Below are 26,160 nucleotides of genomic sequence, written 5' to 3'. Positions count from 1 at the left end.
AGGATTTATGACAGAGCCAATCAAGGAAATCATGAAAAAGACTGTGAATATGGCAAAAAAGGTAGGAGGTGAAGGGTTTTAAGATGCAGATCCTGGAGAAATCCAAGACTAATAGACACCACATCAGAGGAATGAACAGAAGATGACTTGATGGAGATGAGTGCTTCCAAACCAGTGCCAGATGAAGAGGAACAAGACTTAGAAGAAGTGCCAGAAAACAAATTGACATTAGATAGTCTGGCAGAAGGGTTCTGATTCTCCAAGACTGCTTCTGACTTCTTTTACAACATGAACCATTTTAGGATATGGGCCCCAAAACTAAAGTTCACAGTGGAAGGATCAGTACTGTATAAAAACATATTTAGGAAAAAAAAAAAAAAAAGCAGAAAAGCCAAAAATGACAATGAATTTCCATAGAGTTACATGGAATATGTCTGCCTCTCCCACCTCCCCTTCCATCTTCGCCATCCCTTCATCTTCTTCCCTCTCCTCTATTCAATGTGAAGACAAGGGTGCAGAACCTTTACAATGATCCACTTCCATTTAATGAATAATAAATAATCATCAAGCCATATAGTTAATAAACTTATCTGTTGTTTTTGTGTGAAAATCTAATAACTCTACAGCAAGAATTGTACGAGATGCTTTTGTGTCATCATCATCATTGCCAAAGTATTCATCATATAGAAAGAAAACTGAGAGTGTAAGTCTTGTATGGAACCGGATAGCCTGTCCTTACCTAGGCATTTGTGAGTGATGTTTAATATAAAATTAATATTTTAGTTTTCTTACTGTTTTATAATTTTGCTTTCAAGGAATTACATTAAAGCATGCCTCTCACTCTTGTAACTGAGAAACTGTATCAGCCTATTATCACAGGTAAGTGATTTTTTAAAAATGTAACAATGTTTCTAAAACTGTACTATGAATATGACTGTAGTACTTTATGCCATAAAATATTTTTATTGATTTATTCATTAGTGTATATGCAAGGCTACTGTGAAGAATTGTATCAATTCCACTAGGCTACCATAGAGCAATCATATTGCTGCTGCTTCACTATCAATGCATGAATTGTTACATCTGTAAATAAGTACAGATTTTTTCACTTTTGATACAGTTTCACTTTTGATGTCTAGTCTTAGCAATGTGTATAATATCTACAGTGTTTTGTATCATATTAGACAAAATTGGGATAGGTACTGATAGATGGTTAATCATGTAAATAGACAAGGTAAACTTATGGTATTGGTAAAGACCGTACTGTAAATGTGTCTTCTTATGATTTTCACTTTTCTTTTTTCTAACTTACTTTAGTGTAAGAATATAGTATATAAGATCTATAACATATAAAATATTTGAAATGACTGTTTATGTTATTGGTAAGTCTTCTGGTCAACACTAGGCTCTCAGTAGTTAATATTTCTGGGAAGTCAGGTTTACATGGATTTTTGACCATATTCCCTTGTTTCTCAAGGGTCAACTGTAATTAGGTAAGGGATACACATGATAAAAAGATGTAAACTGTGACATCAAAAACAGAAAATGTTGGGAGAGTAAAAATGTAGAACTTTAGAATGCATTCTAACCTTAAGTTGTTATGAACTGAAAATAAATATAAGTTATAGGAAAGCTTCATGGCAACCACACAGCACAAACCTATGATAGATACACACAGAGGATAAAGGGAAAGGAATCTAAGCCTAACACTACAGAAAGTTATTAAACCATAAAGGAAGAGAGCAGCAGCAGAAGAAAGGAACACAGAAGAACTACAAAAGAGCCAAAAGGATATGCCTATCATTATTTATTTTAAATGTAAATGGACTATATTCTCCAATGAAAAGACAGAGTGGCTGCATGGTTAAAAAACATAACCCGTCTATATGCTGCCTGTAGGAGAGTCACTTGAGAAGTAAGGACACATTGAAAGTGAAGGAATGAAAAAAGATATTCCAGGTAAATGGAAACCAAAAGAAAGCTGGTATAGTTACACTTATATCAGACAAAAAAGACTTTAAAACAAAAGACTATAATAAAGACAAAAAAAGGCATTCCATAATGATAAAGGGGTCAGTCCAATAAGAGGATATAGCATTTGTAAAATATTTATGTACCCAACATTGGAGTACCTAAATATGGAAGCAAATATAATCAGACCTAAAGGGAGAAATAGCAATTTGGTAATAGTAAGGGGACTCTGATAACCCACTTTCACCAATTGACAGATCATCCAGACAGTCAATTAGGAAATATCAACCTTAAATGACACACTAGACCAGATGGACTTAACAGCTATATACAGAATATTCCATCCCAAAACAAAGGAATATACATTCTTTTTCAGTCACACATAAAACATTCTCCAGGATGGATCATTATGTGAGGTCACAAGTCTTAATAAAATTAAGGAGATCCCTGGGTGGCTCAGCGGTTTGGCACCTGCCTTTGGCCCACAGCGTGATACTGGGGTCCTGGGATCCAGTCCCGCATTGAGCTTCGTGTGGAGCCTGCTTCTCCCTCTACCTGCGTCTCTGCCTCTCTCTCTCTCTCTCGATGTGTCTCTCATGAATAAATTAAAAAAAACCACAAGTCTCAATAAATTTAAGATGACTGAAATGAAATTAAACATCTCTTCCCAATTACAAGAAGAAAACAAGAAAAGTCACAAATACGTGGAGACTAAATAACATGCTACTAAACAACCATGGGTCAAAGAAGACGTCACAAGAGAAATCAAGAAATACTTTCAGAAGAATGAAAATGGAAATACAACATACTGAATGAAGCTTATGGGATGTGGACAAAGTAGTTCCCAGAGGGAAGTTCATAGTGACAAATGCATATCTACATATCAGGAAACATCTCAGATAAACAATCTAAATTTACACCTGAAGGAACTAGGAAAAGGGCAACAAATAAAGTCCAAAATTAGTAGAAGAAAGGAACAGATCAGAGTGGAAATAAAAAAACAAAAATTAAGACACGAAACAAAAAAATAGATCAGTGAAACTAAGAATTGGTTCTTTGAAAAGATAAACAAAAATGACAAAGCTTTAGCTAGACTCACCAAGAAAAAGAGAAGATTCAAAATCAGAAATGAAAAAGCAGACATTATAACTGATACCAGAGAAATAGAGGATCTTGAGACTACTATAATAAATTACACATCAACAAACTGTGCAGAAGAAGAAATGCATAAACCCCATAAACATACAACTTGCCAAGACTGAATCATGATTATGAGACTGGCATGCCACCTGCTGTGCTAAGTCACTAAGACTGAATCATGAAGAAACCGAAAATCTGAAAATCTGAACAAACTAGTAAGGAGATGGTTGGGAGGTTTGTGATTACTGATTCAAACAAAAACCCAGGAACAGATGACTTTACTGGTGAATTCTATTGAACATTCAAAGAAAACCCTTTTAAAACTCTTCCCAAAAAAGGAAAAGCAGCAAAAGAACACTTTGAAGCTTATTTTATGAGGCTAGCATTACTCACCTTGATACCAAAACTAGATAGGGACACCACAAGAAAAAAAAATCACAGGCCAATATCCCTGATGAACATAGATATAAAAAACTTCAACAAAATGTGAGCAAACCAAATTCAACAAAACATTAAAAGGACCATATACTATGATTAAGTGGGATTTGTCTCAGGGATATAAAGATGGTTCAAAAAAAAAAAAAATAAAGATGGTTCAACATCCGCAAATCAATTAATGTGATACAGCACACTGATGAAATGAAGGATAAAAATCATATAATCAACTCAGTAGATGCAGAAAAAGCATTTGACAAAAAGCAACATCCATTTATGACAAAAAAAATCTCAAAACGTGGGTATAGCGGGGATATACTTAAACCTAAAAAGGTCGTGTATGACAAGCCCGTAACTGACATCATACTCCATGGTGAAAGCTGAGAGCTTTCCTCTAAGGTCAGGAACAAGACAAGGATACACACACTCACTACTTTCATTCAACAAAGTATTAGAAGTCCTAGCCAGAGCATTAGACAAGGGAAAAGAGGCATCCAAATATGATGCAAAACTCACTATTTGCAGATGGCATGATATTATATTTGGGAACCCTGAACCAAAAAACTCTAAGAATTAATAAAGGAATTCAGTGAAGTTGCAAGATACCAAATCAATTCACACAAATCTGTTGCACTTTCATATACTAATAACAAAATATCATAAAGAGAAATTAACAATCCCACTCATAAGTCTATCAAAAGGAATAAAATACCTAGGAATAACTTTAACCTGTACACTCTAAGACACTGATAAAAGAAACTGAAGACACAAATAAATGGAAAGATGTTCCATGCTCATAAAACAACTAATATTGTTAGAATGTTCATACTACCCAAAGCAATCTACAGATTCAGTGCAATCCCTACTAAAATTTTAATGACATTTTCCACAGAAGTAGAACAAGCAATCCTAAAATCGTAATTACAAGAGATTCTGAATAGCCGAAGCTAATCTTGGGAAAAAAACAAAGCTAGAGGTATCACACTTCCTGATTTCAAACTACATTACAAGGCTATAGTAATGAAAACAATACGTTATTGGCATAAAAACAGACACATCAATGGAACAGAGAGCCTAGAAATGAACATATGCATATGTGGTCAATTAATTTATGACAAGGGAGCCAAGAATATACAATAGGGAAAGGACAGTCTCTAATAAACAGTGTTGGGAAAATTGGGGACAGACACATGTAAAAGAATGAAACCAGAGCACTATTTTATACCAATCCACAAAAGTTAACTCATTATGGGAAAAAAAAAAAAGGGTTAACTTCTTATGGATAAAAGACATGATTGTAAGTCCTGAAACTGAAACTTCCAGAAGAAACACAGGCAGTCAGCTCTCTGACATCAGTTTTGATGATAATCTTTTGGATTTGACACTAAAAGCAAAGGTAACAAAGGCAAAAACAAACAAGTAGACTACACGCAAATGAAAAAATTTCTGTGGAACAAAGACAACCATTAACAAAATGAAAAGGCAACCTATGAACTGGGAGAAAATATTTGAAAATCAGGTCTGATCAGGGGTAATATTCATAATATATAAAGAATTCCTACAACTCAATAACCGAAAAACAAACCAATTAGAAAATGGGCAGAGAATCTCAATAGACATTTTCCAAAGAAAACATACAGATGGCCAACAGAGGTAAATGGAATAGCTGCTCAGCATCATTAATCATCAGGGATTTGCAAATCAAAACCACAGTGAGATACCACTTCACACTTGTTAGAGTACCTATTATCCAAAAGGGAAGACACAAACATTGGTGGTAGAGAAAAGGGAGCCCTCGTGCATGGTTAATGGGAATGTACATTAGTGTAGCCGCTGTGGAAAACAGTATAGAGGTTTCTCAAAAACAGAGCTACCATATGATCCAGAAATTCCACTCCAGGTATTTATCTGAAGAAAGCAAAAACATTCTTGAAAAAAAAAAGTATCCCCATGTTCACTGCATGAATGGCCAAGATACGGACACAACCTAAGTGTCTACTGATGGATGGATGATATATATATATATATATATATATATAATGGAATATTACTCAGTCTGAAAAAATGAAATCTTCCCACTTGCAACAACATGGATGGAACTTGAGGGTCCTAGGCTGATTGAAATAAAAGAAAGACAAATAAGTCACAGGGCTTACTGTAATGTACAGCATGGTGACTACAGTAATAATTACCACATATTTAGAAGGTGCTAAGAATGAGCTTTGTGCAGTGGTAGTATCGTAGCCAATGAGGGTTATCCGAGGCACGATTATTGCTAATAGAAGGTGCTAAGAATGAATCTTAAAAGTTCTCATCACAAAAAAAAACTTTGCAACTATGCAAGGTGACGAGTATTAACTAGACACTGTGGTGACCATTTCACAACAGATACAAACATCGAATCATTATGTTGTACATCTGAAACTAATATAATGTTGTAAGTTAGTTACATCTTGATAAAAAATAGAACAAGCATCCCAGATGACTCTTCTGGTCTGGTGAGGCTGAGCACCTGTACCCCACGGTCTAGGATTACAGGTGCCAGGCTGATAGAGGGAGGTTGGTGAGCTGAGAATTGGAACAGGCAGGCCACACCTCCTCCAGGCACCACTCTGTCAGCACACGGAGTGGCCATTCTCTTTGGGGACTGGCCTCTTTGCAGGGCTGCGGTGGGAACACTAACTTACCATGCAACGACTTCATTCCCAAGGTATAAGAAGGCCTCCGCAATGGGAGAGACTTGGGAAGAGAAGGGTATGTGCTACTGAAGAGGACGTCGTTGGGCAGGGCTTGGTCCAGAAGTGAAGCCCTGGAGGTGAAGAAGTGCTCCCTCTGGCCACTGTATATGCTCTCATCTGACAGCGTTCGGTGCAGGGCCCGTCTTGAGGTGGGGGTGGGAGGAAATGGGGACTGAGGAGAAGATAGTGCGTGGAACTGTAAAACAGAGTCACGACAACAAAGTTAGTCTCCTGGGCCGCACCCCCAGGTCCTGGGTTGGGGTGGGGGGAACGGGCTGACAAAACTCACTGCTCTTAGAGGGCACACTCCTTTCAAATCCTGGAGCTTGGCAAGGAAGCCTCCAGGCTCCAGAGTCTCTATCTACATATCCTTCAGAGCAGAGGTGGGAGTTCCTTTATCCTTGTGGCTCAACATGCTGCCTGTAGCCTGTCGGTGCCACACGATTCAGATGTGAGAGTAAGTAGATAGAGCAGGACCATGTTGTGGTAAGAGCAAGATAACAATCAGACAAAGAGGTGTTTTATCTGAATCATGTGCCACTGACCGAATCTGAGCCCAATATGTCTCAGGATTAAATGAGCCACTGGACTGATCACAATAGCGTTTGTCAGTGGTCCCCAGGGGAACAGCCACAATGCCAGGAGGGTGTCCCCAGAAGCCTAGCAAGTGATGCCATGTTTGCTGGGCAACGAGCAAAAGATCATCAGAACAGATTAACTCTAGTAAGTAGATGCCTCTTGATAAACATCAACTACTAATAGTGTATTTAATGAGTTTCAGATATTGTTTTTTAGGATGGATCTCTATTCATTAAATTAAAATAGGGAAGCCGTCTTAGTAAGTGACAAATATTTATACAGTTATATATAAATGGCAGAAGTCCTAAATAGCTGCTATCTCTGTCTTTTGCCTTGCTTACCAATTTGATTTTACATGAGATTCTTCTGCAGAAAGCAAGCTCGACTCCCATGCATTGAGAAACAACAGACACATTAACAATATTTAAATTTCCAGCCTGAGAGCCAAAAGAGTATTTGGTCTGTTAGCAATAAAGTTATACTTATTCATTCCTCCTTAGATTTGTGTTCACCTTGACAGGGAGAACAATGTGGAGGACAGGTGAAGATGTGAGTAGGAGGGCTGAGTCATAGCTGGCAGAAAGCCTCTGTGGGACTTTCCATGATACTTTGAAGGGGCAGAGAGATAGTGACACAGCCACGTCTCCATTTAGGACCCTGAGAACAGCACTGACACCTGGCTCATTCATGTGCTCTGGGTCTAACATGCTTCTGTTCCTCAACCCAAGAGTTAATTAAGCCAAAGCTACCCACAAAGTGGTATGCACAGTTGCTGCAATTATCGATCAAACATGTTGTAAATGAGCCCCAGATGTAGCCAACTGTGTAAAATTGTGTTCACTTCTAAAAATTCATGAGTAAGTGGAAGGTACATATATGCTTGCCCGGAAGATGAAGCTGCTGTGATAAATGCTCTGTGTCTTTAAATGCAGAGAACTGGGTATGGAAACAGTGATTTCTCTTTTCACCTCATAGATAATGGTGGGCATTACAGAGGTTAAATGGCTTGCTGATTATAATTTTAAAAAATATAGCCAGATTCACTCTCTCCTATCTGCAAGCTTCTAGGACTATCACATTAAGGCTCCTGCCTACCGGGCCAGGCCCCAGATCTCTCCATTCAAACACTGCTCCCGATCTTCTTTAGCACCTCTGAGCTCAGCAAAGGGACATCCTTTTCTAGGGAGTATCCTTACCCGGATGGTTATATGGGAAGGTGGTTTTCCACCAATTCTAGTTTTAGCCTCTTTGGGAAATATTAAAATATTTAATCGAGGCAGTGAACTGCTACCTTGAAGAGATCCTTTAGGCAGCATTCTTTATTAAAAGTTTTAACATCTTGTGCTAAAGGGAAGCAGGGTAGGAGACAGAAGGTAGCAATCGGCCTTGTTGCTTTCCACCCATTAACAAGTGTCTTGTCCCAAGTTATTGGGGTGGCCCCCCACTCTGTCCCTCTTCTACTCCAGTCTTGAAGGTAGGCACACTGGTCTAGTTCCAGGAGCGCCCTGTCCCTGCTATGCAGGGTGCTTGCTGGGTGGTGCCCAGTGCTGCCAGCCCTGGGCAAGAACCAAGATGGAGTCAACAGCTGGCTTGGAAGGGACCTGAGAACACATTAGGCCGGGGGGTTCTCACCTCTATGGGTTCTTCCCAGCATCCTGCCTGGGGAGAAGGGACGTTCAGCAGGGGCCCAGGCATCCAGGACACCCACCCCTCTCTTCTGAGAAATTCTGCTTTCTCAGTTCTACGTATGGGACTTCTGTGTATAATTTCATTTAAAAAGTTCCCTGAATTTTAAAATCATCTGGGCGTCACTGATCTACTCCGGGTCTCTATTTCAAAGCTGAGGAACAAGGCCTAGGGAAGTGATATTTTCGCTCCCTGAGGCCAGTCGTCCTGGCTTCCGGGAGGTGGGTAAAGCACCTGCAGTAAGCAGGACGGCTCTGCCTGAACCCTGGAGCTGCACGAAGCCTCTCCCTTTGGTCTCTGCCTGAGACTTCCAGCTGCAAAGCACGAGTAGTAGTTTGCTCTGTTCACCTGCCGCTGGACATAGCCCTCAGGGAAGATAAGGTGATCCCTTCTCTGCCTGCCGATGGGGTTCCTCAGAATGTGAGAGCTCCGCCGTTTCCCTTGAGGCAGGAGCTCTGCGGCAACTGCTTAGGCCCTGCGGCCACCTACCTCCGAGCCACAGGCCTGCCCTGCAGAGCCTGCCATGTCCTGCAGCAGATAGCTCGCTCTGCTGGCAAGTAAGCCGGGGAGGGACACGGTCATTTGATATTAATGATAACTCATAGGAAGCACTTGCTATCCAAGAAAGCCAATGGGTTCCAAGTGTCACAGCCCAAAGCTGGCCACTGCTGGGATCCTCACACCTGATGCAGTGGCTCAGTGCCCTGAGCCAGGCACAGCCTGGAAGATTCTCAAGGGCATGCTGGCCTTCCTGACACAGCACAGCCATGGGCATTCTGACGGAGAATCTCAAAGACACACAGAGCTACTTAGCTAAACTCATCTGAAACCAAGCTGGAAAGGAGGATACTAGAGAAAAAAACATCCTTGTTTCCAGGCCCTGCTTTCCAGTCTTGCCCAGTAACAGAGTAGCCAGCAGAATGCTTTCTTTGCAGAGGGTCTCGTTGTAATGCCATCATGACATAAAGAAAGCGCACCCCTGCTTCAACTAGGAATATTAAAATAATTCATTTTGGAAATAAAAGCCGAGAACTGGAATAAGGACAAAACAGACATTTGCTTTCAATTATTTCCACTGCATCAGTAAATCAAAAGAATGAAAGCTCTGAGTTTGCCCCTTTCCAAAAATGTTAAAACTGAGAATTGGGGGAAGACTCCTTTCAGGGCAAGTTTTATTCTCCTCTAACCTCAAAGGAAAAAAATCTGAAAAAAAAAATTTATTTTGAAACTGGTACTTAAACGTTTTAATACACCTCTGTGGGTTCTGATGGATAGAGAAGTTTCAAGGACTATCTTTTGCGAGGTTACTAAGGAAACCATTTATACCCTGGATGATGCTTCAGAACTGGTAAGTGCTGGCTTAGGAAACAAAAATCACAGAAATCAAGAATGGCAAGTCTTTAAAATGATTTATGATGTTAATGTTTATGTTAATAAACCTTTTGTTTCTCAGCAGAACCCCAGAATGGCTTTTGGAGTACATTTAATTTCTGTAAATGCTGATCTTTCAAGGTTAGGGTGTCTATCTGACCCTTGAGGAAGGCATGCACATACACACCAGAGTGGTGATGAGAAAGCGTGAATGGGAATGGACAAGGGCACACAGCTCATCCCACTAGGTTTGCCCCCTGCATTCTGATTCCAGTTTGAGGACAGCAAGCGGTGAGGGAAATACTTCAGCTTACCTTTTCAATCAAATGCCAGAGTTCTTCTTAAATTACACTCTTTAGTAACTTTAAACAGACTACCCAGTCGTTCAACTAAGAGCCTGGACAAGAGAACATGTCCAAGTTTGCTGCCCTGACCTTCCTGGGGGTAGAGTCCCTTCTCCTAGGGCTACACAACACACTGCATGTAGAAGCCTTGTGCTGAGAGCACAGTACCTTCGGGCCCCACCCAACAAACACCAGTTCAGAGCCCCGGGAGGGCAAGACTGGACACTTTCAGGACAAGAAAGCAAAGAGCCTTAAAAGTACCAGCTTCAGGGGTCCTCTGAGCTGAGGTGGGAAAAACAAATTCTTCCACAGGGTCTTGCAAAGTTCTGGCCACTGACACACAAACGTAAACCCTGAATATGTGCTCGATGGGGAGGGAGGCTCGGTTTAAAGAAGACACTTCTAGTCTGAAATTCCATGAGGCAAGTGGAGAGAAGGTTCTGTGAAGTAAAGAGTCTAGAAAGTTCTGAAGATAAGTATGTAGACCTAGTTTTCTGGGCTGAAGAGGTGGCTTTTGGGGATGAAGGGTGAAGAGAGTGGGTGTCCATCGGGCTATTTCCCGAGAGACTGAACAGGATGTGGTGCACAGCTGGTAGGCTCGCCCAGCGGGGCTCAGGGGGCAGAGGCGGGGCCTCAGTGCAGGAGGTGAATTGGGGGCTCCTAGTACTGGGAGGGACCCTTCAGATAGAAGGCACTAAAGCATTTACAGAAAACTTTCTGATGAGGGAACCACGGGTGCCTCTGCAAAGTTCTCAGAAGCAATGTCATCGAGTTAACGTCTGTGAAAAAGCGTGGCTCATGCAGTGGAGCAGGGTACACTGAAGAAGATACAAGACTGGCGGCAGGGACAGGCAGATATAAAGCTGGCCTAAGGTGTGAGAGCGGGGACAGAACACTTGGAAAACACTGAGCTAACTTTGGGGAGCAGGCGGTGGCAGGAGCCCGGAGCCTACACCTCCCGGAGCCGGAGGGCACCGCTGCGGTGAGCAGCTCCACCCCGTCTGGCCTCCCGAACGCGCTGGGCTCTGCCTCGCATGTACCTTAAAGTTCTTCTGGGATTCGGGGGTGGGGCTTTCCAGGTCAATGAGTTTCTTGAGGTCCTCCTCGATGGTGGACTTGGAGGCCGGCTTGGGGGACGCCCGGAGGTCCCTGGTCGAGGCGCGCAGCCTCGTGTGCGCTATCTCGTTGCCGTCACTCTGATGGCGCCTTGAAAGGAAGGGAAGAGATGGGAGAGACCAACAGACACAGGTGACATAAGGGCACGATGCACCTTGAGGCTGTAAGTCAGGGGGGAAATACCAAAGGAGGACAAAGGCCGATCTGCTCACATAAATGCTTGTGAAAGAGACACAACTGATGGGAAACACAAAATAAAAAAGCTGATTGATAAATTGTCCTTCTACAGGAAACTATTAGCTCCACTAAGCCAAAATTAGCCAGACTTATTAGTAAGACCACAGGCTATGAATCCCAAATGTAAATTTTGTACAAACACCAACAACATAATTGAATGAATCATTTAGAGGTGGTTTTGCTTTTTTCTGTACTATTTTGTCAAAAAGTTCTTTATATTCATGGCAGTCACTTTCTAGCACTCCCTCTGGTGGCTCCTGAGTTACCAATTACATGGGAAGGCTGTGATTAATATCATCCAAGGGAGCATGTTGTCTTTGGGCCTGAGGGTCAATTATTCTGAGGTCTGTTCTTCAGACATAATCTTTCCTATGAGATCCGAGATTCTCAAATCAATGTTTTGCCACACAACTTATTAAGGAATGAAGCAGAGAAATAACGGGAGGAAAAAGCCCCTCTCCCTACCAAACCCCAGCTGGACTCCTCTGGGGTAGGAAACTGCCTCAACCTTTTCTGTTCTCTGTCACATTAAAAGCAAACCAGGGATCCCTGGGTGGCACAGCGGTTTGGCGCCTGCCTTTGGCCCAGGGCGGGATCCTGGAGACCCGGGATCGAATCCCACATCGGGCTTCCGGTGCATGGAGCCTGCCTGCTTCTTCCTCTGCCTATGTCTCTGCCTCTCTCTCTCTCTCTCTCTCTCTGTGACTATCATAAATAAATAAAAATTAAAAAAAAAATAAAAGCAAACCACCCAGCAAGAGAAGCAAAAGAATTCTTACTTTCTCGTGTCCATAAATCCCACGGAGTTTATGGTTCCTTCGGGTTTTTTCCACCCAATCAGGTACTTGCTGGTCGCGCCCTGGCGAGGGTAGAAGGTCCTAGGGCCAGACGAAGAGGAGGAGGAGGAGGAGGAGGGGAAGGAAGGTGCGAGCTGTGATGTGGCAGGATGAAGCTCTTCTTTAGGGGAACTTCTGGCACTGGTGAAGACCACCGGGCTGGCAGAGTGTCGGGAGCTCATGGTACTGAGGAGAAGCATGACAAAGAAGAACCCCAGTGTGCATGTGTGCATCCCCGGGGTCAGCACGATGGCTGTAAAAGTGTCGTCCAGGACAGGGGTTATGGCCAGGTTAAAGAACAATGACTATTTCATAAAATATTAATGGCATGGGCTGACTAGTCTTTCTTGTTTTCTCGCAATAATTTAAATGTCTCCTGTAAAAATGAAACATGGTCACTGGGGCTTCGTCTGCACTTTAAATTAAAAGGTAAAAATAGCTGGGACTGTCAGGGACGCTCTGAAACATGCTGGCACACCAGAGTTTGTTACGGTGGTCTAGAAGAGACAGGAACAGGAGAATTGGCAATAAAATGTCTGGCAGTCTCAGTGGCTGTCTGCCTTGCCTTCCTCGGAACTAAGGGTCATGATGATGGCTCCGCAGGTCAGAGCTGGATCAGCATACAGTTCTCCAAACACCCACATCCAAGGCCAAAGGGGCCCACGGACGTCTCCTTCGTCATGGTGTCTGGCATGAAGAAGGATTCTCTAAAAAGCTGTTCAATAGAATGAAAATGGGCCACTATCCTACACCATATGCAAAAAACAACTCAAAATGGATTAAAGACTTGAACATAAGACCTGAAACCATAAAACTCCTAGAGGAAATCACAGGGGGTAAGGTCCTTGACATCAATCTTGGCAATGATGTTTCTGGACTTGACCCTAATAGCAAGGCAACAAAAGCAAAAATAATTTGAGGACTACCTCAAATTAAGGAGCTGTCCAGCAAAGGAAACCATCAATAAAATGAAAGGCAACCTAGTGAATGAGAGAAAATACTTATAAATCGTATACCTGATAAGGGCACAAAATCCAAAATATTTAAAGAACTCCTATAACTCAATAGAAAAAAATTTCAATAGAAAAAAAAATCAGACTAAAAATTGGCCATAGAAACTGAATAAATATTTTTCCAAAGAAGATATACAGATGGCTAATGGGTACATGAAATGATGCTCAACCTCACTAATTATCTGGGAAATGCAAATCTAAAACACAATGAATTATCACTCACACCTGTCAGAATGGTTGTTATCAAAAAGACAAGAGATAACAGGTGTTCACAAGGATGTGGCAAAAAGGGAGCCCTTCTGTACCATTGGCAGGAATGTAAATTGGTGTAGCCACAGTGGAAAACAATACGAAGGTTCCTCAAAAAATTAAAAATAGAACTACCATATGATCCAGAAATTCTACTTCTGGGTATTGATCTAAAGAAAGTGAAAATACTAATCTGAAATTATCTACACTCCCCTCCATGTTCGCTGAAGCATTATTTACAATAGCCAAGCTGTGGAAACAACCTGAGTGTGGATAAATGAATAAAGAAAATGTGGTATACATATACAATAAAATATTATGCAGCCAATAAAAAAAGCAAATGCAAATTCTGCCACTTGCAACAATATACATGGACCTGGAGGACATTATGCTAACTGAAATAAATCAAATACTGTATAATGTCACTTCTGTATGCCATCTAAAAATAAACTGAGCTCACAGATACTGAGATTAGACTGGTGGTTGCCACTGGTGGGGAGAGGGGTGTAGGGGGAGGGATGTGGAGGGTGGAGGATGGAGGAACTGGGCCAAAAGCTACAAACGTCCACATAGAAGAGGAGTCCCGGGGATGAAATGTACAGCACGCTGACTAAATATTAAAGTACAAAGCTGTTCATCATCAATGCATTTTAAACTTTGCTTCAAGATTACAAAATTAAAGTCTAAGGGACTCAAGGAGAAGGCTACTCATCACACATTACACTCAGGAGTTTTAGGCCTGGGGCTGAGAGTTCAGGTGGTCCACGACGCTGGAGGCCCTTCAGTGGTAGAATTTCCACACGTCCCTCCCCATGACCTCACAGGACCCGAGTCCACACGTGAGCCCCGCTCAGTTCTCCAGTTTAGGCTGAGACAAGAGACACTGGCTCCTACGACAGGGGACTTTGTCCCTGAAGGTTTAGTTACCAGCATGTGGTCTCATGGCATTTGCCAGCAACACATTTTTTGTCAAAAACCAATGGTCCTGATCGGAATAAAGTATGGATTTTACTTAGTGATGATGCATTAGCCACGACAAATGTACCATAGACAACGGGTGAGGGGTACGTGGGAACTGTCTGTACTGCCTTGTAACTTTTCTGCAAATCAAAAACTATTCTAAAATAAAAACAATTTTTTATTAGGGAAAAAAAGTGAATGAACAAAACAAAAATCAAAAACCACCCAAATCGTAGTGGTGCTGAGAGAACACACACAGATGAGAGTCAGTCTTGAACCCCCACCTACAACCTTACCGAAAAATCAATTCCAGTTGGCTTACATATTTATATGCAGATCTAAAGATGCTGGGCCATCCCATGAGAACATCTTTATGATAGAGGCAGAGGTTTCTTTAATAGGATCATAAAGGAAAGGACTGAACCCCACTGAAAGTAAGAACTTCTATTCCTCAGAAGACATGGAGAAGAATAGATGTAAACCATGTACCCAACAGTGGGCTCCTATCCAGAACAGATTCCTAAAAATCAACAAGGCAGACAACCTAATAGGAAAAATAAGCAAAGATGAAAGGGAATTTCCCAAATGAGGATATCTAAAAGTCCAATAAACTAGTGCTTAACATCATCAGTTATTAGGAAAATGCAAATTGCAGCTAAAAGAAGAACCAGGACACCCCAATCAGAATGGCTAAAATTAAAAAGACTTGTAACATCCAGTGCTAGAAAGGGTGTGAAGCAACCAGAACTCTCACACTCTACTGATGCGAGTGCTACTTGTCACAGTCTGGTTGTGACACACTGGTTCACATTCTCTGCTAAAGTTGAATGTATGCGTATCGTAGGACATAGCAACACTACTCCTAGGTTTATACTCATCAGAAATGCACACATATATGTATCAAAGGACATACACAAGAATCTGTAATACCCCCAAAACTGGAAACACTCCACATGTTCAACAGTAGAATGGATACACGAGTTGTGGTATGTTCTCACAATGTAAATATAACACAGCAATGAAAATAAACTAATGCTACTACCTACAACACACGGATGAATCTCACCAACATAATGCGGACTTAAAGACACCAGACACAGAATAAAACATATGGTACAATTCCATTTATATAAAGCCAAAAATAGGCAAAATGCGTGTGTGATTTTAGGGTTCAAGATTGTGTTTATCTTGGGAAGGAGGTGGGAATGACCAGGAAAGGCAAGTGAGAGGAGGGGTGTCTGGATGTCGGCTATGTTCCAGTTCTTGATTTGAATGGTGATTACGTGGGTATGTTCACTTTGTGAAAATTCATGCTGATGCACAGGTATGACCTGAACCTCTTTCTGTATGTGTGTTATACTTCAACGAGAACACACCCACAAAAAATAAATCAAAAGTAGAGGACCTGAAAGGTGAAGAAGGCCCTATCAGTCCATGAGGCTCTGTCACAGGTTGAGGGGATGGGGCAAAGGATGGAACAAGGGAACAGGGCACAGAACGAAGGTGATCTGGAAGGTTCTTCACATAACTGAGCCTTATTGCTGCAGATCAGGTATAAACATTTCCTTTATTTTTGTAACTAGGAGGAGGTACTGGGCTCAAACTTCACACACACACAAAATATGATAAGAAGAAACGACTAGCCATATTCTGATTGCTCCAACAGTTTCCTTTTTTCCCAGAGATTTTTGTAGCTAGAGAGGAAGGGAAAGAAAAAACAAAATCCTCACAACCCCTCAAAGGGCAACATAAATTTAAAAGCCATGCAATCTCATTTAGTTTTTACCTCTTGATAACAAATATCCCATTTGTTTGCTTTTAAAATGAAGAAAAGGAATGCAGAACTCTTCCACAAATGCCATACGTTAAATCAACAAGAACAAAATAATAGTAGGTCTGTTATGGAAAACAGACAAAAAGTGCAAGATGAACCAGAAGGAAAAATGAAGTGGAGGGACGTAAGGACAGTAGTAGTACGAGGAGCAGTACCAGAGACACAGGTTATCAGCAACACGTTGTAACTCCAGGAGCATCAAAAGGAGCTTCCTAAGTGGTAAGCATGCAGTAGCCTTCAGGTCATTTGCCACAAGAGGACAGGCAGGTGGCTGTTTACTGCTTACTTAGGAACAAGAGCTTATCTCAGGTTTGCACTTTCCCCACCTGACTATACCTAGCCTCATGCACACATATAACACAGATGTCGGGTGTCTCAAGCCTCCTCCGTAGTCCTGGTCTGAAGCAGACTCCCATAAAGTGAAAAACAACAAATTGGGGCCTAACATGCACACCTCTGGTCTTGGATAATCATGTACCTGCTTGTTCTACCTGCCTTGATTAGCGTCCACCAGTGAATGCAAGTGCTTTTACATTACTAGAGCTAGTGCTCACATTTTGGGCATGTTAAAATACAGACTGCAGGACCCTACCCCAGGGATTCTGATGGAGTAGGTTGGCAGGCACATGGGAATCTGCACTTCTGACTTGTTCCCAGCTGATGCTGTGGTCCTTAACTCATAACCTGAAAACCACCATACCAGATGTGCATTTGAAATGCCCACTGTTTCCATTTCTCTGCAGCAAGAATCTTGATATGATAGCATGAGCATTCAAAACCCTGGGGCTTTCAAAGATGAAATGTTTGGTCAAAACAGGAATAATTAGCATGAGAAGAAAAGCAAATTGCATAGTCCAATTAATTTATAAATCACTTCTCCTTAAAAACAATAAAAAAAAAAAAACAAAAAAAAATCATTTCTCCATGTTTTACAAAACAGCTATGCTGGTTTTAGCCATAATGTCCAGCCTGCCTGAAAAGGGGAAGTTACAGAAAAGGCTTGGAAACATCAGAGAGAGAGAGAGCAATATAAAGAGCATATACAGTTTTCAGAGATCTTTGCTTCCTGTGTGAATTTAATTAGTATCATTTCCCTGAGGGGCATTCAGTAAATTTTTGTACGAGATTATAAGTCTTTGAAGGCAGAATTTTTATTTTGTGTATCTAACAATGTCAGAATACAGTAGACTGCCAATGAAATAGTTGTTGGGCAAAGGGTATCTCTTTAGCATGTATGGAGTGTGCTATTTTACTCCTCTATCTTGTCGAGAGTCTGTCTTCCCCACTTAAATGTAACCCCCACAAGGGCTGAACTTTTTCTCTTTCACTGCTATATTCTCCATACCCACCACAGTCGCTGGCCATTGTAGGCATTCAATATGTGATGAAAGAAACTGTCAAATAAATTAGCTATTCATTTGAAATGTATGAGAGATTTATGCATGAAACCAGTGTGTTTTATTCAGGCTGTATTTAAAACTGGGTGTCGATTTATTTTTATTGAAAGAAATAATCCAATCTACAGATTATGCTTCTGTTTACAAGTGTATTCTTAAAAGGATAATTGCTTAAATAAGGCCACAGACCCAATTATTGGTTTTATCTGTGAACATGATGGCTGGCACTAGCTCCCAAGTGTGAAATAAAAGCACACTCGTATTCACTAATGGTTATAATCAAGACACCCCTACTTAACGATTGATTAGATTTGGGAACAAAGGTAAAAGCAAAAACAAATGAATAACTCATAGGCAGTCCTTCCTTTAATGTATACAACTCGCAGCATGAAGTAAGGTGAGTACTTTGGTTCACTTGGCCTCTAATTCCAAGTAGGCACGGGAGGTTCACCTGGGAAATTTCAAAGCGCACATTCTTGGGCCTTAATCCCAGAGATTTTAATCTGATAGAGTCGGGGTGGTGCCTGGGTTATATGTATTTTTGCCAACTCTCCCCCAAGCGTGCACACCGATTGAGAACTGCTGGAATCAGGTGAATTATTCATACTGTTATGACTTCATCAAAAATCTAACTTCATATCGTCAAGATCAAGAAGGTGAAGCCACAGAGCAGTGTTCCTGCGGTCACCTGCAAGAATCTATATAAATGAGGACTCCTTGGCTTGTGGCAGATCTTCGAGGGCCCCAGAGAGCTGTAGTTTAACGAACTCCCAAAGGATTCCTATGTCCCTAGAGTTTTAAGGACTACTGTGTTGGCCTCTCATCTCCTCCCACTCTAAAATGGGGGGTCTCCTTCTTTTGTAGCCTCGTCCCCGGGCCCTGATGTTGGTGGGGCTCCTTGAAGCTGACTAACCTGCTGGCCTTGGACCACCTAGTGGGCCGTGCACGTGCATGTTGCCCCTGGGAATCTGTGAGGTGCCTTTAATTACAGAACAACTAAAACGAAGCCATCAGCTCACTTTTACAGAGGAACTGTGTGGCTGGGTTGTTTCGTTATCCTGGAGATTTCAAGTTAATTCAATATGCTGCAATCTGCTTTTACCCATGGCAAATGAGATCTCTCCACGGGACTTGGGTAAGGATGTAATGAGTGAGTAATATGTAACAAAATGAGAAAAGTAATCAGTACGTTAGGACATGACAAACACAATACCCGCTACTTTTCTCATGGTATCAAGAGTGAGTTTAACTGTATGGCCAAACAGGAGCCACTCACAATTTGGTCAGAGTGCTCCTGGATGCCACACGAAGAAGCCACTAACTTTATTTTTTATATAAACTACAGGGCATTCCCCCTTTCCTAAAAAGGGACCAAGCTTTGATTTATTTGGTCATTTCAGGACATAAATTTTGAAATGGAAGAGAGTTGCATGCACAGGGGCACACAGGGTATGTCATACAAAGAGAAAAGAGGCGACAGTGTTATTCAACATGTAGGACAGTCTTTCCAAACTTCTAGTCTCAATCCAATGAAACCATGAACCAAATGCACTGCAACCTGGTTATTTTACATTCCCCGCTGTGGTAAAACTTTATAGGAGAGGTTGTTGGATGATCAATCTGCTGGTCACGGCAGGTACCACGTCACAAAGTGGGAGTTACATCTGCTTGTCGACCTTGCAGAGGATGGAGCAGCCTGAGTGTCAGGAGACAAAGGCCCAAGTGCCCAAGCGCTGAGGGCCTGGGAAGCTGTCCTGCATTTCTGCACTGTCGTTGAGACCACCGCCCCTGCGGAACACATCGGCCACACTGTGCTGCCGAAGGAAACACGTGGTTGTCTACTATCCAGACGTGACACAGAGGGCCAGATTTTAGACTGCCTCAGTCTGCGAAGGATGATCTTTTCAGGAAGGGGAGACCAGCAATTAGTCACCTAATGACTACGACAAAATCTGCGCAAAGGCTGAGGGCTGGCTTAACACCAAGGGAAGGGGAGCCGACTGGGTTTCCTGTGATTACTTGCACAAATAACAAATAAGCCTTCGGGTGACAAATAATGTGGAGGATATGAGATTTAGGAGGACTCCTGCTCCTACTATTTTCAACACTAGCCGATTCTGTCCAATACTGGGCTTCAGGAGACACCAATTCTAAAGGATCGGGGAGAAACAAGTACGGAATGATGTAGCTGGCAAAGGGGACATCCAAGTAATTGTGGTAAAGAAAGCTGTTCATCTACAACATGAGATATTTATATGGTGAGCACTGCGTCCTATAAGGGGTGAATCACTGAATTCTACTCCTGAAACCAATTATTGCCCTGTATGTTAACTAGAATAAAAACAAGTAACAGGAGTTATTTCATGAGTACAAGGCACACTAATATATAAAGCACAGGGAGATGGGTGGCTGGGCATACACAGTAGGAGGGGCTTCAGGGGTCACAGTGGACCACAATCTCAACAAGTCTGCAATGCTGAGCTAGTTATAAAGTAGGGAGCTAACAAGAGAACTATAAATATTATCATTTTTTAGGCACAGCTGATAAGAATGTCACGTTCGGGTTTGGCATCTAAAAAGGACAAAGAACACAAAGCACAAAAGTTGAGAAGCAAAACTGTAATTGTAGAATGAGACACGTAAAGGATAATCACAGGACCTGTGGTAGATATGTGTTAACTGAAGGAAAAGTAGCAAGATAACCTCATTAGGGTGGGTGGTGGAGAGCTTAAACAAGGAAATGCCAGAAAACCTTTCATTTCAAAAGAACATTTACAGTTTGCAATATACTCCATAACCTTTTCTTATTCTCACAGACATATAAAAATGACAATTTAGTAAGAAGGCAGGGTGTTTATGAGAGCACAGATAAGGGACAAGTGTGGTGAAATGCCCCGACTGGCCAGAGCGCTGGTCAGTGGCAGAAGTGGACTTGCAGTTGCATCTCAGGATGCCAATCTACTTTCCCTAACATCCCTCTCGACTTGCCTGGAGGTGGAGGGCTGTTACAAAATTAAAATTTTTTTTTTCCAATGGTCTCTTGTTGGTGTCTATAAATTTTATAATCTTAGCCTTCAAAAATCTTAATGTTTAGAAAAAATTCAGCTCAGAGAAACCATTTATTATCTCTTAATTGTGTATTTAAGCTGCAGCGAGTGGAATTTCAGATATGGAGACATGGGACAAAGTTTTGAGGAGGGAGAGGACATGGTAGGCACTGGAAATCCTCAGAAAGGGTGTGGACTCTCTCTTTTGGGATTCTCTCTCCTCTCCCCGATGTTGAAGCAGTTGGACAAGTTCTCATCCTGGTAGGATGGTTTTAATAGGATAAGGGATGGACTCTGTTCTTTCAGAATTCCTTTTGGCCTTATGATTTAATGGCATTTGGAGAATTTAGGCTTTTCATATTGAGAGGATGAATGAATTAGTTGCCCAACAGAGCAAAGTAGTGATAAACTTAGGGGCAGTGAGGGCTGCGTCGAGCAATCTGACATCTGTGGCTTGAAAGAGATCTCATTTTCTCAATGTTCACTTGAAATTTCAACCATAGTGGTTCTGTTTCTCATCTTTGAGGTTAGCTGAACCTTACTATATTCTGGATAAAATAATCACCCACTGAAAGAAATGGGGCACAAGAGCTTAGCACAGGGTCACCTAAAGTTCTGCTATATAAAAGCAAAATATAATATAATCCTGAATATCCATTGTGTGTTGGACCACAAAGAAGAAATTTTAATGCAAATGACCCACAAACATACAATAAGCAGAGCCAACAATGTTTTGAAGAGAGGTTCTGGGTTTATCATTCCAGAGGGTGCACTTTTAAATTCTGAAATGGCCCATAAAACTTAGATGAAACTCTCACCTTAAGAAAAAAGTATCGACGAGAGGCAATTAATTGTTAGCAATTAAAAAAAAATTCCAGGCAGGACAGATTTAAGAGAAGTATTACAGATCAAGACAACAGGATAATTTCTAAACAAAGAAGACTGAGTTTTCACATATACAGATACCAGAGAGGGCAGAGAACAAGATTGAAACACACCAGCTCTACTGCACACACAGATGGTCCAGTGTACTCCAAAAGCCCAAGGCACGTCTTGGTGTTTGACATAAACTAAATATAAGAAATCCTTCTTTACCTCTATTCTTAAGAGACATAACAGCGTTTCTGGCATGAAGAATTAACTTATTAGGTCAACCAGAAAAACCACATTCATGAAATTGAACCATACGGATGACCATGGGCAGGCATTTTCCCTAGACTTTATTCCTTCTAGTGAATGTCAGACACCGACCAACTTACATCCAGATACTGATTGATCCTTGCATACAAGCTATTGAAATGCTTCCTGGTTGTACTTTGCAGATTAAAAAAATCTTACATAGAGATGACTCTACTAAAAGTCCATGCTGTACTGGGACTTTTGTATACTCTTATACATATACATATATCTAAACATAAAAGCACTATAACTGTGTGCAGATATTGACACATCTATACAGTACGAAATACAGTGGTAGTCGGGAGTTGAGGATTCATGTCTTTTTTGAACTAGATTATTAGTGGGGGCTCTGAGGAGTCATCAGGCGACAGAGTGGAAACTTAAAGGAACAAGTTCTCCCTATTTGATGACCAAGATGTACTGAGCACCTACCTACTATATGCACAGTGGCACTCGATATGCAAAGGTGCTTAGGATGAACAGAGCGGGTGAGAAATCCTCAGATAAGGTGTCCCTTATCTGAGAAATCCCAGCGGTTGCAGGGAGAAGTACGTCATCACATGGGTAGGTGCTCACTGGCTACAGAGCTCTAAGGGGGCCTACAGGAATCAAGAGGAAGCAGCAGAATGGCTGGCAGGTGAGGGTGGCTGTAGAAGCCTGGATGCTGAAATAGGTCAGGTCAGGTCATTACAGAAGAAATGTGTTTTTGCAACTCTGTGGTGGGGTTTTTAGCTTTAAAATGTGTGTCTGGGGGAGGGGCAAGATGGCGGAAGAGTAGGGTCCCCAAATCACCTGTCCCCACCAAATTACCTAGAAAACCTTCAAATTATCCTGAAAATCTATGAATTCGGCCTGAGATTTAAAGAGAGAACACCTGGAATGCTACAGTGAGAAGAGTTCGCGCTTCGATCCAGGTAGGAAGACGGGGAAAAAGAAATAAAGAAACAAAGGCCTCCGAGGGGGAGGGGCCCCGCGAGGAGCCGGGCTGAGGCCGGGGCGAGTGTCCCCAGGACAGGAGAGCCCCGTCCCGAAGACGCAGGAGCTGCACCGACCTTCCCGGGGGAAAGGGGCTCGCGGGGAGTTGGAGCAGGACCCAGGAGGGCGAGGATCTCCTCGGGCTCCCGGGGACAGTAACAGACACCTGCGCCCCGGGAGAGTGCGCTGAGCTCCCTAAGGGCTGCAGCGCCCGCGGCGGGACCCGGAGCTGCTCGGAGGGGCTCGGGCGGCGGCTCCGCGGAGGGGGCTGCGGCCCGGGAGCGCGAATCCAACAGCTCAGGCCCGGGAGCCCAGGGCGCCGGGACACAGCCCAGGATCCGGCCTCCCCCGGGACAGGCAGAGGCCGGGAGGGCCCAGGACAGCAAGGACGCTCCTGCCCCAGCTGAGCAGATCAGCGGCCCCGCCCGGAGCCTCCAGGCCCTGCAGATCGAGAGCTCCGGAGTTACTGCGGGGGCTGACTCCAGGGCTCCAGAGCTGGCCCCGCCACTGGGGCTGTTCCTCCTGGGGCCTCACGGGGTAAACACCCCCCCACTGAGCCCTGCACCAGGCAGGGGCACAGCAGCTCCCCCAACTGCTAACACCTGAAAATCAGCACAGCAGGCCCCTCCCCCAGAAGACCAGCTAGACTGACAACTTCCAGGAGAAGCCAAGGGACTTAAAGTACACAGAATCAGAAGATACTCCCCCGTGGGTTTTTTTTGTTTGTTTGTTTTGTTTTGCTTTTTGATTTGTTTGCTTCCCCCACCCTTTTTTCCCCTTTCTTTCTTTTTCTTTCTCTTTTTCTTCTTTTTTTTCTTCCTTTTTTTTTCTCTTTCTCTTTTCTTTCCTTCTTTCTCTCCTCTTTTTCTCCTTTTCCCAATACAACTTGCTTTTTGGCTACTCTGCACTGAGCAAAATGACTAGAAGGAAAACCTCACCTCAAAAGAAAGAATCAGAAACAGTCCTCTCTCCCACAGAGCTACAGAATCTGGATTACAATTCACTGTCAGAAAGCCAATTCAGAAGCACTATTATACAGCTACTGGTGGCTCTAGAAAAAAGCATAAAGGACTCAAGAGACTTCTAGACTGCAGAATTTAGAGCTAATCAGGCAGAAATTAAAAATCAATTGAATGAGATGCAATCCGAACTAGAAGTCCTAACGACGAGGGTTAACGAGGTGGAAGAACGAGTGAGTGACATAGAAGACAAGTTGATGGCAAAGAGGGAAACTGAGGAAAAAAGAGACAAACAATTAAAAGACCATGAAAATAGATTAAGGGAAATAAACAACACCCTGAGGAAGAAAAACCTACGTTTAATTGGTGTTCCCGAGGGTGCTGAAAGGGACAGAGGGCCAGAATATGTATTTGAACAAATTCTAACTGAAAATTTTCCTAATCTGGGAAGGGAAACAGGCATTCAGATCCAGGAAATAGAGAGATCCCCCCCTAAAATCAATAAAAACCGTTCAACACCTCGACATTTAATAGTGAAGCTTGCAAATTCCAAAGATAAAGAGAAGATCCTTAAAGCAGCAAGAGACAAGAAATCCCTGACTTTTATGGGGAGGAGTATTAGGGTAACAGCAGACCTCTCCACAGAGACCTGGCAGGCCAGAAAGGGCTGGCAGGATATATTCAGGGTCCTAAATGAGAAGAACATGCAACCAAGAATACTTTATCCAGCAAGGCTCTCATTTAAAATGGAAGGAGAGAGAAGAGCTTCCAAGACAGGCAGGAACTGAAAGAATATGTGACCTCCAAACCAACTCTGCAAGAAATATTAAGGGGGACTCTTAAATTTTTTTTTTTTAATTTTTATTTATTTATGATAGTCACAGAGAGAGAGAGAGAGAGAGAGGCAGAGACACAGGCAGAGGGAGAAGCAGGCTCCATGCACCGGGAGCCTGACGTGGGATTCGATCCCGGGTCTCCAGGATCGCGCCCTGGGCCTAAGGCAGGCGCTAAACCACTGCGCCACCCAGGGATCCCAAGGGGGACTCTTAAAATTCCCCTTTAAGAAGAAGTTCAGTGGAACAATCCACAAAAACAAGGACTGAATAGATATCATGATGACACTAAACTCATATCTCTCAATAGTAACTCTGAACGTGAACGGGCTTAATGACCCCATCAAAAGGCGCAGGGTTTCAGACTGGATAAAAAAGCAGGACCCATCTATTTGCTGTCTACAAGAGACTCATTTTAGACACAAGGACACCTACAGCCTGAAAATAAAAGGTTGGAGAACCATTTACCATTCGAATGGTCCTCAAAAGAAAGCAGGGGTAGCAATCCTTATATCAGATAAACTAAAATTTACCCCGAAGACTGTAGTGAGAGATGAAGAGGGACACTATATCATACTTAAAGGATCTATCCAACAAGAGGACTTAACAATCCTCAATATATATGCCCCGAATGTGGGAGCTGCCAAATATATAAATCAATTAATAACCAAAGTGAAGAAATACTTAGATAACAATACACTTATACTTGGTGACTTCAATCTAGCTCTTTCTATACTCGATAGGTCTTTTAAGCACAACATCTCCAAAGAAACGAGAGCTTTAAATGATACACTGGACCAGATGGATTTCACAGATATCTACAGAACTTTACATCCAAACTCAACTGAATACACATTCTTCTCAAGTGCACATGGAACTTTCTCCAGAATAGACCACATACTGGGTCACAAATCGAGTCTGAACTGATACCAAAAGATTGGGATCGTCCCCTGCATATTCTCAGACCATAATGCCTTGAAATTAGAACTAAATCACAACAAGAAGTTTGGAAGGACCTCAAACACGTGGAGGTTAAGGACCATCCTGCTAAAAGATGAAAGGAAAAAAATAAAATAAAATAAAAGATGAAAGGGTCAACCAGGAAATTAAGGAAGAATTAAAAAGATTCATGGAAACTAATGAGAATGAAGATACAACCGTTCAAAATCTTTGGGATGCAGCAAAAGCAGTCCTAAGGGGGAAATACATCGCAATACAAGCATCCATTCAAAAACTGGAAAGAACTCAAATACAAAAGCTA

General features: G+C 42.2%; 1 protein-coding gene and 1 pseudogene across 20 annotated transcripts in view; one reads left to right on the top strand and one right to left on the bottom strand.

The window, feature by feature from the left end:
- Nucleotides 1-26,160, bottom strand: part of SIPA1L1 (signal induced proliferation associated 1 like 1) — a 375,082-nt gene that overhangs the window by 12,781 nt on the left and 336,141 nt on the right. For all 20 annotated transcript variants that reach the window (XM_077909830.1, XM_077909833.1, XM_077909838.1 and 17 more), the window contains 3 exons: nt 12,397-12,639; nt 11,305-11,470; nt 6,234-6,480 (listed from right to left, as the gene is read on the bottom strand). In XM_077909830.1, the coding sequence (XP_077765956.1) occupies nt 6,234-6,480; nt 11,305-11,470; nt 12,397-12,639 (656 nt within the window). The remainder of the gene's footprint in view (nt 1-6,233; nt 6,481-11,304; nt 11,471-12,396; nt 12,640-26,160) is intronic.
- Nucleotides 5,765-5,831, top strand: LOC144321489 (U4 spliceosomal RNA; annotated as a pseudogene).

This window comes from Canis aureus, chromosome 9 (genome assembly GCF_053574225.1).
Source record: "Canis aureus isolate CA01 chromosome 9, VMU_Caureus_v.1.0, whole genome shotgun sequence".
Lineage (NCBI taxonomy): Eukaryota > Metazoa > Chordata > Mammalia > Carnivora > Canidae > Canis > Canis aureus.
The sequence above is the reverse complement of the archived record's forward strand: the minus strand, read 5'-3'. Positions and strand labels throughout refer to the sequence as shown.